Raw genomic sequence first — 13,601 nt, forward strand, 5'->3', positions numbered from 1 at the left:
TCAGTCGTTAAGCACCTGCCTTCGGCTCGGGTCGTGATCCCAGGGTCCTGGGATCAGGCCCCACGTTGGGCTCCCTGCTCAGCGGGAAGCCATCTTCTCCCTCTCCCACTCCCCCTACTTTTGTTCCCTCTCTCGCTGTGTCTCTGTCAAATAAATAAATAAAATCTTTAAAAAAATGGTATTATAAAATTTCCTTTTGTTTTTTGTTTTTATTTGCTAATATAAAGAAATGCAGAGGCACCTGGGTGGCTCAGTCGGTTAAGCGACTGCCTTCGGCTCAGGTCATGATCCTGGAGTTCAGGGATTGAGTCCCACATCGGGCTCCCTGCTCATCAGGGAGTCTGCTTCTCCCTCTGACCTTCCCCCATCTTGTGCTTTCTCTCTCTCTCAAATAAATAAATAAAATATTTAAAAAATAAAAACAAATGCAATTGATTTTATCTCTTGATACTTTTTCAATGTAGCAATTCTTAATCTGTAAATCTTTTGGATTTCTGTGTACACAGAATAAATTGTGGTTCTTTTCTATTTCCCTTTTTTTTTTTTTTCTTAACACACTGGCTAAAGAAAAATCAGCACTGGCTGAATAAAAATGGTGACCGTCCTGGACATTTTTGTCTCATCCCAAATCTGAAGGAATCCTTTCAGACTTGGACCGTTAAATAAGTTCTCTGTGGTAGGTTTTATTTCTGTCATTGTTTATGCCCTTTATTCAGATTGGAGAAATTCCCCTCTATTTTCTGTTGGTCTGCAAGTTTCTTCAAGAATCAATGTTGAATTTGGGGCGCCTGGGTGGCTCAGTCCTTAAGCGTCTGCCTTCGACTCAGGTCATGATCCCAGGGCCCTGGGATCGAGCCCCATATCGGGCTCCCTGCTCTGTGGGAAGCCTGCTTCTCCCTCTCCCACTCCTCCTGCTTGTGTTCCCTCTCTTGCTGTCTCTCTCTCTCTCTCTCTCTCTCTCTCTCTGTCAAATAAATAAATAAAATCTTAAAAAAAAAAAAAGATTCCTCCCTCTGCCCCCACCCCATGCTTCTGCACGAATGCACATGCTCTCAAATAAATAAAATAAAAAATAAAATGTGCTTCTTCTTAAGTAAAAAAGAATCAATGTTGAATTTTAACACTTCCACAGAACAATAGTTTTTCCCCTTTCATATGTTGAAGTGGAGAATTACATTGGTTTTTAGTGTTAAACTCATTAAATGTTGTGGTCTTTTTATATATTGCCAGATTCTGTTTGCTACTGTTTTATGTATGACTTCTGTCTCTCTTTATGAGTAGAACTGGTTTGTCTGTAACTTTTATCTTGTACACATTCCTTATGAGGTTTTTGGTATCAGTACTGGTATCTTTATTAAGTGAGTTGGGCACCCTTTTTTTTGTGTTCCCGACTTCCTTGCAAGTTTGGTAGAACCCCACATTCAAGGAACCTAGCCTCAAGTTTTTCAGGATTTGTCAATCTTTAAAATGTTTACTTTTATTGGTATAAATTTGTGATGTCTTACTGTTCTGTGGAACCCATGGTGATGGCTCCTTTTTCATTTTTTCTGATGTTGGTTGTGTTTTCTGTCTCTTTAGATTAGTATCACCAGAGGTTTATTAGATCTTTCAGAGAACCAACTTTTAGCTTTGTGGTTCCTTTCTGTGTAAATTTGTTTTCATTCAGGATTGCTGCCTTTTTTCTTTGAGTTTATTTTGCTGTTTTTCTAACTTACTAATTTTCATCTTTTCTAATAAATGCCTTTAAGATTATATTTTTAAGCTATATCCTACAGATCTTGTTACTAGTATTATACGTTCAGTTCCATGTATTTATCATATTAGTATTTAACTTCCAAACGTGGGGGTTTTAGTTCCTTTTTGTTGTGGCTACAGATTCGTGGTTTTTGTTTTTGTTTTTGTTTTTAAGATTTATTTATTTGTCAGAGACAGCGCGCACACACAAACGGGGAGCGGCAGGCAGAGGGAGAAGGAGTCGGGTGGTCCGGGGATCATGACCATGGCCGAAGGCAGATGCTTACTTAATCAATTGAGCCACCCGGGCATCCCATGTTGTTACTGATTCTTTGAATTAATTGCATTATTGGTCAGAAAATACGTTGTGTATGTCAGTTCTTTGATAATTCGAGACTTTTCTTTGAGCCTGGCCTGCACAAGGTAGCTGGCCTTCACTGGATGACCTGCCCCCACAGGTCCTGCCTGGGCTTTGGTTTTTTTGGTGAGGCTTTCAGAAGTAAGCTTCGGTTTTTCAAGAATCATCTGTGCTTTTTTTCCCTCTGGATTATTGTATTCCCTTCAGTTTGACCAAGTATGTTTTTGGATGCCTCTTTATTTAAAAATACGTATGTTTTACCTTGTTTTGGTGGTTTTCAGTGGGAAAATTGATGGAAATACTAGCCTGGCATTTATTGGAAAGCTCTGCTCATATTTTCCATCCTCTTGCTTTCTCACCTGGTTTAATAGGTGAAGTAAGATTTTCAGACCCCCCCTTTTATTTGGGGATTTTATTTGTTTTTTAGAGAGTGCATGAGCCAGGGGAGGGGCAGAGGAAGAGGGAGAAGCAGACTCCATCCTGAACGGGGAGCTGGACGCCTTGCTTGATCTCAGGACCCCAAGATCATGACCTGAGCCAAAGGAAGATTCTTAACTGAGCTACCCAGGCGCCCATCCCTTCATGAACATTTGTAGCATATCAGCTTCTGCTCCAGCTACAGGGGGTGATGCATTGATAGAAAAGATTTACTCCTCTCTTTAAGAAAGTTGTGTCTTTAAGAGGGAAGATATTGAAAATGGTATCTGCGGGGTGCCTGGGTGGCTCAGTCGTTAAGCGTTTGCCCTCGGTCCAGGTCATGGTCCCAGGGTCCTGGGATCAAGGCCCGCATCGGGCTCCCTGCTCTGTCTCCCACTCCCCCTGCTCCTGTTCCCTCTCTTGTGGTCTCTTTCTCCGTCAAATAAATAAATAAAATCTTTAAAAAAAAATGAAAATGGTATTTGCTTAGGCTTTTCCCTCATTGAATTTCAAAAAAGTGTTGTTTCTGTTGTTTCAAAGTTTCTTTTAAAGTCAGGTTGGTTTCCCTGGAATGTCTTTTTGGTCTGTCTCCATGGCGTACCAGTGAGTCATGCTATTTGTGTTTCGCGCCGTACCCGCCTAGTTCTTCATTCATGAGTCTCTTGAAAGGGTCTGCTTAGGGATGCCTGGGTGGCTCAGTCATTAAGCGTCTGCCTTTGGCTCGGGTCATGATCCCAGGGTCCTGGGATCGAGCCCCGCATCGGGCTCCTTGCTCAGCAGGAGGCCTGCTTCTCCCTCTCCCACTCCCCCTACTTGTGTTCCCTCTCTCACTGTCTCTCTCTCTCTTAGTCAAATAAATAAATAAATAAAATCTTTAAAAGGGGGTGCTGCTTAACCGAAGCTCCCTTGCAGGCAGGGACAAAGCCCTGTCCTTCTCTGTGGGACTAGTCAAGGGCCTGAGGGGTACCCAATGACTTCTAGAATGAGTGAAGCAACATAATTCTCTATGAAGAATGAAGAGCTCAGTCACCATGTCCAGGAATCGGGGAAACAGTTGTACGTGGAATCAGGCAGGGAGCATGAACTCTTACTGGAACGTAACTGTCAGAACCAGTTTTCCTGGTACTCCTGGCACAGCTGCAGGAATAGGAAACTGTAATGTGCAACTATTGGAGCTAAAGACTAGCCACTTACATGCACAGTGCTTGGAGGTGGCTCTTTTTTCCCGTGTGGCAACATGCCAAGCTGCATGGGGAGGTCATCGAAAGCAAGTGGCTTGCAGAGCTCCTGGCTGGGGGAGCGTTCTTAGAGATGCCAGGGGTCCGCCTATCTGCAGAGGACTCCAGGGATGGACTCCTGCTTGGTCTTGTCCCATTTTTTCACCCAGCATATTGGCTGCAGCCCCAGGAGGGACCTAGGATGCCAGGGGTTTTGTCCATTGGTAGAAGGGGGCTTGTCCTCCCCCCCTGACCAGGGGCCTGTGACGTGGGTGTCAGCACTTGAAGGCGTTCTGAGGCTCAGCTGTGCTTCAGAAACTCAAAGAGCCTTCGCATGACCGACCTGGAGTCTAGGTGCCTACTGTGGGTCATCCATTCTCCAGACATGTCACTTGTCTCTTGGCGCTCTGACCTGCGGTTTATCCCATAGTCAAGAAAGAGAAGCCAGGCCTAAAGGTGAAGTGGGATGTGGGGGTCTGATCTCAGGCAACTTGCCACAGTACTAACCCAGCTGTTCAGACCAGGGGTTTTGTTTCTTTTAAAGGCCTCTCGGCCAGATCAGAGGCCCCAGAGCTTCCCCCTGACTGACCTCCCCTACCCTGCACGCCTCTGTCTCTTGTGCCAGGGAAGCACTGTGCTACCTTCAGGGTCCCAGCCATGAGGAAGGGCCATTCTAGAGTGCCTGCGGACACCTACAGGGGTTCTGGAATTTGATGTGGTTCAGCTGCTGGCTGGAGGGAGCACCAGTCAGTGTCACGTGTCCCTCAGCCAGGCTGTGGCACCATTGTTTTCTACCCTTTGGGCAAGAAGCTGCCTGTCTCAGCTTTTGAGTCATCACCAGTGAGGGGAGCTCTCTGGTCACTACGTATTCATTTACCCAGTAGTTATGTAAGGAGCACCTGTCTTGAGCCTTGGGACGAGGCCCCGAATGTACCTCCCCGGGGACTCAGGTCTGGCCTGAGCTTGGCACTGCCTGGAAGTGAGCTGGGTCTGACTCACAAGGGCCTGTGGAGACTCAGTTCCCACACATTGCTCGCCGGGGAGCCTGCAGCATCCTCTGTTCCTTCCAAGTGTCTCCACACCTAGTCAAATGACCCATCGTGGCAAATGGAGGCAAGGCAATGTTGGAGCGCTGGAAAGCTGGGATCATCCTTGCCCACAGGAGATTTTCCTTCTGTTTCTGGCTAAATTCAGAGCTCCCCTTTTACAGACTTCATAGGGACTCCACCTCCTGTCAGCCCAGGCTCTTTTTCCAGTACATAATCCCCATGATGAGATTGACAGTCCCCCAATTTCATAGTCACACACTCCAGCCGCCTCTAGGGGGAAGAGGGAGCGCCTTCGGTAGCTCCAAGTGTGGGTTATGTTCTCATTTGCAAAATGAAGATCTTTATGCTTAGGCCTTCTTCCCTCCCGGGATGGCTGTTTGCATCTGTCAAGGTTCAGGTTGGAAAACTGAATCCACCCTAGTTGTTCTAAAGCACAAATGTGCATTTTAATACATGGGAAGTGCTGCCTCTTGGTATTGAAAAGGCTGAAGGAGCAGGTCTTTAAGAATAACTCTATAGACATCTCAGCCTTGACCCATCATGGAAGCTGTTACCTCTGCCCCAAGCAGAAGGGCAGGAGGTGGGAGCCACCATCTGCACTGATCTCTTTGGGTTCAAGGAAACAGGAGCACAGCTCCTTGCCAGGGAGGAGGGGCCCAGGCTGAGGACATTGTGGCCTCTGCCATGATGCCAGCCATGTCTGCCACCACCAACACGCACAGCAGCTGAAACTGGCCTCTGAGTGTCTCACTGGGGGGAACTTCTTTTTTTCTTTTTTTCTTTTTAAGATTTTATTTATTTACTTATTAGAGAGAGAGAGCATGAGAGGGGGGAGGGTCAGAGGGAGAAGCAGACTTCCCTGGTGAGCAGGGAGCCCGAAGCAGAGCTTGATCCTAGGACCCTGAGATCGTGACCTGAGCCAAAGGCAGTCACCCAACCACTGAGCCACCCAGGTGCCCCTCACTGGGGGGAACTTCCTAATTCATGTTCAGAACCCTTGCCACGAGGGAATTGGGCTGGAGGGAACTTCTCGTTTCTGCAGGGCAGACTGGCATGCCCTCCACCGTGGGCGTCAGCCGAGGAGGGGTGGGCAGCAGGCCTTTGAACAACAGTCGGGAGCATTTTCCTGAAGTTGACGGCTTGTGATGAGCAAGAGGGAAAGGGTGTGCTCCTGGTGCCAGGGTAGGCAGACAGGTTTACGAGCTCAGAGGGGATTGAAGAGATGGGGTATGAAACTACTGTAGCAAAAATAGTCCTAGTGTAAGTTCTGAGTAATCAGATGTGGCCTTGTCAAGTTCTCAGTACCTTTTTCCTAGGCCCAGAGAACACGGAATCGGATTGATCTCAGTCCTTGGTGTGCCACTCATGAGCCGCTGCATGTTCTACTTTGTTTAATTACTTAATTGTTCCCAATAATAAACACTGTAAACCCTCCTCCCAGTAAGGCTCTGCCTTTGGCATAGCCTGCATGGCATACAAGATTCTTATTCTTATCCTTGGCCCCATCGGACAAGGAGAGCATATGGAGCTAGTCCTGGGCTCCGTGTCCCTAGTGCCCTGTGACACTTGTTGTCTTGCTTGGTCCTTGCAATAGTATGGTGAGCTGTGGGCACCTCTGTTCTCCAGAAGAGGAAGTTGACAGCTCCTAGAGGGTAAGTGACTTCTCCAGGTCACGAGGCCAGCAGCTCCCAGACTCACTCAGCACCTAGTGGACAAGGGCAGTGTGTCAGCTGCCGGGAGGCAGAGGTGCCTGGGATGGGCCTTGCTGGAGAGGAGGGGTGTACGGATCTCCTGTCAGTGCTGGCTGGGGCAGGTCCTCTGCCTGCACCTGTCCAGTCCTGGTCCCCTGAGAATTGTGCATTTGAAACAAGAAATGCTTCACTTTTATCATTTTAGATAAGTTTTTTAAAATATAGAGTATATTATGTCATACTGATTATGTCTTTCTCTTTTGTTTTCCTCCTTTTTAAAAGATTGTTGACGGTGAGTGGTTTCCTCTCTTTCATTGGGTTTGGATACAGAATGGACGTGGGTGGGGGGGTACAGCGCTGAAGTCCTTGCCAGGCCCATGGGTGTGAGATTGCTGGGTGGGAAGAAGCCTGCAGTCAGTGCTCTGAGCTTGTTGAGGAGACTGCACTGCTAGTGCTGAGCTACGGTCCCATTGGAGTTTGGAGAACGCTCACCACCTTAGGCTTTAGACGGTCCCCCAGCTCAGGCACATGCTCATGGCAGGGATGGGGCTCCTGGGAAGGCCGGAGGGTGGCCTCTGCATAGCTGGGTAGGACCTGCTGGGTGTGGTGGCTGTGCCTCTTGGGTCTGGGACTGGCCTTTCCCAGGCGGGAAGGGGGTAGTGAGGTGATAGGGCTGGGGACCCTGCCCTGAGCATGGACTCCCATCTTAGAAAGGAGGCGCCCAAGGAGAAACGCAAGGCGGCCACGTCAGGACCACGCCGATAGCTGTGTGGTGAGCAGTGATGACGAGGAGCTATCCAGGGACAGAGACGTGTACGTGACCACCCATACTCCCCGAAACACCAGGGAGGAGGCAGCCACGGGACTCAGGTACCAGCACTCCCACCGCCCTGCTGCCTTACCAGATGCCTCTGGCCACGTGGAACCCCTTGTCCCCCGGAGTAGGGATCCTCTACCCGCCCCCTTCCATTTCTCAGGGGTAGGGTACTGGAAATACTGGACCTTTCGCAAGTTCTGTGAGCCCATGGCTTGAGAAGGTCCTGTCAGAACAGCCGCCCAGCAGCTGGGTACAGGTGGGCCTGGATTCAGAGCCAGCTCAGCCATTCCCAGCGGGACAAGACTGTGCCTGCACTGGCAGGGTGAATGTGACTAGCCCTGGGCTGGTGGCACACTCCACCACCTGCCGTGCAGAGCAAACCCTGTGACTCTCCGTGATCTGCAGCAGGAATGCTCAGAGGTGCTAGGCACAGCTCCTGACCCAGACAGGGAGGCAGAGAGCACAGGCTGCGGGTTTGGGAGGACAGGGCACCTCCAGTTGTCTGTACTTCGGTTCCCCTCTTGCCTCCCCGCTGCACCCCCTTGGGGCCGCTGGCCTTTCTGTAAGTCTCCTGGTGCCTATGCTAAGGGGTATGGGCTGCTTCTATGAAGCCACTTAGAGTAATTGAATGTTTGAGTTTGCTGAGGAACTGACATGAAGCACTGTGATTTTAGGCCCTCTGGTACTGTCAGTTGTCCGATCTGCATGGACGGGTACTCTGAGGTAAGCAACCTTAGCTGTGTCTTCCTTGCTTCTGGTTTCCACATGGCTTCAGTGAAAGAATGAGATGAGAGAGAGGGTCTTCTCTGTCGGTGGGATCTGAAACCTCCCTTCCGCAGTCAGGCCTGGCTGGCCCATGCAGCCTTCACCTCTGGCCCCTGTGTTCCTTGGGCTTCCACGTGAAGTGTGTCCGTCCCATGCGTTTCCCCGTTCCAGCCTCAGCAGAAGCTACTAGTGCTTCCTGTGGCCCCTGAGCCATCCGGCACTGCCCCGGACCTCCGTAGGCCTGTGGGTTCAGGCGTCTGGGGTCCCTCCAACCCTCTTGGGCCGCTGCTGCCAGGAGAGTGTCTCTTGCCTCTGCTTGCGGCTTCAGAGACCCTGCTTGTACTTGCCTGACACTCCAGAGCAGGTAGGTATACAGTTCTCTAGACCTGCCCAGCCCTTCCTCCCCTGTCTCAGCAGAAGTGAGGTTCTGTGGGGACTGCTGTTCCTCTGGGACCAGGGCAAACATGAAGGCTGTTCCGTCTTATGTTTCCTAGATTGTACAGAATGGACGTCTCATTGTTTCTACAGAATGTGGCCACGTCTTTTGTAGCCAATGCCTCCGTGACTCCCTCAAGAATGCTAACACTTGCCCAACTTGCAGGAAAAAGATCAACCACAAACGATACCACCCCATTTATATATGAAGTGTGGAGAGCTGCTCAGGAGAGGTGGACGAACAGACAGACAGCCTGGCTGGGTTCTCCACACAGCCTTTCATGGGTTCTCTGCCGCAATTTCCTGAGCTCACAAAGACTATATTTCAAAACCAACATCTGATATGTAAACTGCTCTTTTGTTTCCAATCCCCTTAGGCCCTTTTGTTACCTCCAGGTTACAGCTGTGGAGCTGGGACCAGGGCCTCCCAGGCTGGGGACTTCATCTCTGCTCCTCTGGGTGGTCTGGTTCCAGGGTAGGAGAGAAGGGAGTTAGGCACATTGGAACTGAGAATCGTGGTTCTAGCCTCTTTCTGGAACCTGCATGTTTGCCAAGAAATTTTTCCCCATTTGGAAAGTTTGCCCCAGCTTCCTCCTGGCAGTGTCGACAAGGGGCTGGCCCCAGTCAGCACGCAGGCCCGCCCAGCTCTCCCTGCGAGTGACATCGACCCAGGCATCTGTCTGCCACAGTGATCAAGCAGAACAAGGTCCATCCGGCCCAAGGATCCCAGGTGTGAGCACGGCCCTGGAAAGACCCACCACCGGACTTTTCCTTCCCTCGAGAGTCAGAGGTCCCCTGTAATCCCACCTGCACCTTAGCATTGATGTGCCAGGATTTCTGCAGGTCAAGAGAATCTCTACAGGGCAATTCCCAGGTTCCTAAGAACGAAATGTGCAATAAAGCCTGTTCTTTGCCTACTTTTCAGCAGCCCAGGAGATGTAGCACTCTTAGCATCCCCTCAGAGGCCTCACGTTGCCTGTGGAGCAGTGCCTGTCCCACCCCGTCCTATTCACCACCTGTTCTCAGGAACTTAACCCATGTCCCAGAGTTTTTCACCTGGCACAGGCCCTGCGAGCTCTAGAGGGCAGATACGTGGTCGGGTACCCTGTCTCTTTTCTGATAACATTTATCCTGTTTGCCACATGCCGTCTGGTCCTCAGTTCCCACTGCCTGATGTCTACTCAAGCATCAGTACTGGGAGGTGGTGGCGGTACCTGCGGCCTTAGCAGCCACCCGTGTCCACGCTCTTGGACAAGTCCTGGCTTCCCGGAGTTTCAGAGTTTGGCCCACCTGCCATTAGCGGGGCTCTTTGGCTTTCACCCACACCCCCACACCCCCACACCAACTGACATTCACTTCAGAAGCTGCTCCTCTGGCCTTTCAGGCTTTGATCCTTTGGGCTTTTGACTGCTCCGTAGGTTTGGTTGGCAAAGTATGGTGGCCTCTCCTCCCCAAGGCAGCCAGATAACAAACGCTCTGCTTAACTTTCTGGGTGTGAGCCTCTTGGTCCTCAAGGAGGCAACAGGGTGGCCTGAGCTGCCCCTCACAGCACAGGGCCTGGGGCAGCTAGTGGGGGAGAGGCCTTGCCGTGTCAACCTGCCTCCGCCTCTGCACCCCTTCTTCTCAGAGGGCTTTAAGCCAAACCAACAGCCTCTCTGTGTGAAACATCTTCAAGGTGGAAACGGGGCCTCCTCTGGCTTTGCTAGCAATAACTGACCTTCAGTTTACCCTTCTGAAGGAGCAGGGACTCGGCACAGAATTCACTTTAAACGGGGCTGAAGGAGTGTCCCTCCTCTGTGTGAAAAGAAATTTGTTTTATTCTTCATTCTGACTTTTTAACTGTTTGGCTCACTTCCAGTTAATTTGGATGAGAATAATAATTTTCTACTTGGAGTTGAGGGCAGGACGTCAGTTCTCATCAGCACAATGCTCGGTATGTCTGCCCTCTATTTGGACATCATTGCCATTAAGTTCCTTCTGGGCTTCGTGGAAACTCTTTTGTTACGTTTCAGCAGTACCCAGACTTCAGAAACCCAAGGTGACCATGCATCCAAAGTCTTTTAAGTTTTGTGCTTAAGGACAAATGGTTGATCGTAAAGGTGGTATTCCTTCATACTAAATTAAATTGGGGAAAAAAATGTTTAGTTTCTACTATTTAGAAACTGCAAAATAGGAAAACGATAAGAAAAATTCATTTTCCTTTCTTCATTGTACATAGTTCAAATCTTTCTTTGTTACATTTAAACTATATCCATGTACATCAGTCTGTTGCAGACTCCTCTGCTAGTGTTACAGATGGAAATAAAACCATTAATTTGAAACCAGATTTCTTTCATGCATTCATTTGCTCTCTGGGATGGATTTTCTCCCCTTTTGCCCAAGATGTGTGATTCCTATCTGCCTCCAGTTTAGCATATTTTGTCAGAGTACAGGAAATCTGCTTGTGTGGCTACTGATCCAGAAACAAGCAGGCGAGAGAGGTCATTCTTGGAGTGGAACCACAAGTCTAGGCCCTGGGATCCTTCAGCAGAATCTTTACCTCGGCCCTAAGAAGTGAGGCTGGTTGTGGGGCTGTCTGACCAGCACTGGCTCAGGAGAGGGCCTCTGAGCAGCGTGGACTCAGATGGACCTGGGATTCTGACAGCACGGTGCACCCCTGCCTCAGCCACCCAGACATGGTTGCCCTCCACTCTGGGACGGGGCCTGGGGGGGGCATGGTATGCTGGTCAGTGCCCTGGGTGGTCAGTGCCAGGAAAGCTGGAAAGAGGGAGTGGGTTTGGGATTCCCAGGCAGTTGGTGCTGGTAGAGCTTGCCTTTCTCCTGTCGAGTGGCCGCAGAGATAGAAAAGGTGAATGTGCTGGCTGCCTGGAGCTCAGAGGCCCTACCTTAAGTTGGAGACAAGTCAGATCAGAGGAAAATGCAGTTATTCAAACACTCACTGTATATTTTTCATGCCCTGGTATTGCACTTGGCTCTGGTGGGTATTGAGAAACCCATGTATATTGCTGCCCTCCTGGGGTGTACATTCCTTGAGGATGACTGTCGTCCCCTCCCGCCAAGACAGTGAAAAGTCAAAATGCAAAGGTCAGTTACAGGGGTCCTGGGAGAGCAAGAGGGGATGGTAAGCTGCAGTCCTCAAGGTTTGAAAGTACTCTAGCGAAAGAAGAGGTAATTTACGTTATGTAACCTTGGTTTTTTTTTCCCCCCAATGTACAACCACCTTGCATTTCTTGGATAAATCCACCTTGTTCATGATGTTTTTTTTCTATGTATTATTTTGTTTTGCCAATATTGGGTTGTGTTTTTTTTGAAATCCATGTTTATATATAGTTACAGTGACCTCTGATTTTCTTAGTCTTTGCCAGGTTTTGGTTTCACTTAGGCTAGTTCCCTACAAAGAGACTATAGAGTTTTCTCTATGTCCTGATTTTGGATTATTACCTTGATTGAAATGGAACTCATAAATAAGATCTCTGAACTGTTGCTTTCATTGGAGAAAGATTTTAAAATACTGACTTGAGGGGCGCCTGGGTGGCTCAGTTGTTGAGTGCCCTGCCTTCAGCTCAGGTCATGGTCCCAAGGTCCTGGGATCAAACCCTGCATCCGGCTCCCTGCTTGGCTGGAAGCCTGCTTCTCCCTCTCCCACTCCCCCTGCTTGTGTTCCCTCTCTATGTCTCTCTCTGTCAAATAAATAAAATCTTTAAAAAATAATAAATACTAATGTGATATTTTTCAAATGTTTGAGAATATACATTTTTGTCAGTTAGGTTGCCAGTTTCTGGGAATTCATTTCATCTCTACAAGTTTTTGTCATAAAAAATTGTTCATAATCTCTTACAAGCTAATCTCTGTAGCATATTTTTATCATTAGTATTTATGCCTGCCTTTTTTAATTAGAGATTTGTCAGTTTTATGTTCTGTATATGTTAATTCCATATCCAAATCCTTTTTGGGTCTAATTCTGAAGTTTTATTCTTGCTGGCTCTCTCTAATGACTTCTTCCTTTGTGTGTTTTGTGAGCAACTTCCTTATTTTGAGCCCATGTAACTTGGTACATGATCTGAAAATTCTTTGAGAACTGGAATGAAGGTGGGTGTTCCTCCAGAAAATATTTGCCTTTGCTTTTGTGAGGTACTTAAGGTTGTTCACCGACATAAGGCCATTATGTTTATCATTTATGCCATAAAACATAGCACACAGAAAAGCACACTTCACTGAATTACCTAAAAAGTATAGCTCAGTGCACCTGGGTGGCTCAGTCGTTAAGCGTCTGCCTTCAGCTCAGGTCATGATCCCGGGGTCCTGGGATTGAGCCCCACATCGGGCTCCATGCTCAGCAGGAAGCCTGCTTCTCCCTCTGCTTGCTGCTGCCCCTGCTTGTGCATTCGCTCGCTCGCTCGCTCACTCGCTCTCGGACAAATCTTAAAAAAAAAAAAGTACAGCTCAATGAATTACCATAAGTCAAATGCCCATGAAACAACCAACCATGACAGGAAACAGGATGTTGTCGATGCTTTAGGAGCCCCTACTTGTCCTTCCAGTCAAAACACTCTGCCCTCCCAAGGCAATCGCTATACTGATTTTTATGGCAATCACTCCTTTGACTATAATTACAATTACCAAAACATGAAACCTTAATCACATAATTTTGTTTTACCTGTTTTTTGAACTTCCAAATAGATGAAAGTCTTCAGTATGGATTGGGGTTGGGCGCATCTATTGCTCAGTGTTAAATTTGTGAGATTCATTCATGTGTAGTTTATTCATTTTGCTTGCTGTGTAGTATTTCATGAGATGAATATGCTTTAGTTTATCCATTCTTTCAGCCATTTAAGTGTTTTGGCTATTAATAGCCCAGAGTGAACATTCTGTATGTCTTTTTTGGTTTACTCCCATACCTTTTGGGCGTATACTTAAGTGTGAAATTACTGTCAAAGGATATGAACATTCAGGAAAACTCATATAAGTGGAAATTAAACAACACACGTTTAAACAGCTGGTGGGTCAAGAAATCTCAAAGGAAATTAGAAAATACTTTGAGAGGAATGAAAATGAAAACACAAAACTTCAGGGATCCAGTGAAAGCAGTGCTCAGGGAATATTTACAGCTACAAATAT

General features: G+C 48.0%; 1 protein-coding gene across 3 annotated transcripts in view; it reads left to right on the forward strand.

Annotated features, from left to right (window-relative positions):
* Positions 1-10,809, forward strand: part of RNF4 (ring finger protein 4) — a 35,176-nt gene extending 24,367 nt beyond the window's left edge. For 2 of the 3 annotated variants that reach the window (XM_027597621.2, XM_027597622.1), the window contains exons 5-9: positions 6,749-6,758; positions 7,177-7,336; positions 7,958-8,006; positions 8,220-8,412; positions 8,543-8,681. In XM_027597621.2, the coding sequence (XP_027453422.1) occupies positions 6,749-6,758; positions 7,177-7,336; positions 7,958-8,006; positions 8,220-8,399 (399 nt within the window). In that variant the 3' untranslated portion in view covers positions 8,400-8,412; positions 8,543-8,681. Of the gene's footprint in view, positions 1-6,748; positions 6,759-7,176; positions 7,337-7,957; positions 8,007-8,219; positions 8,413-8,542 lie in introns of all 3 variants that reach the window. The other variant, XM_027597623.2, reaches the window with a different exon arrangement.
* Positions 10,810-13,601: the final 2,792 nt, after the last annotated feature.

The sequence above is a fragment of the Zalophus californianus genome, chromosome 2 (assembly GCF_009762305.2).
Source record: "Zalophus californianus isolate mZalCal1 chromosome 2, mZalCal1.pri.v2, whole genome shotgun sequence".
NCBI classification, from domain to species: Eukaryota; Metazoa; Chordata; class Mammalia; order Carnivora; family Otariidae; genus Zalophus; species Zalophus californianus.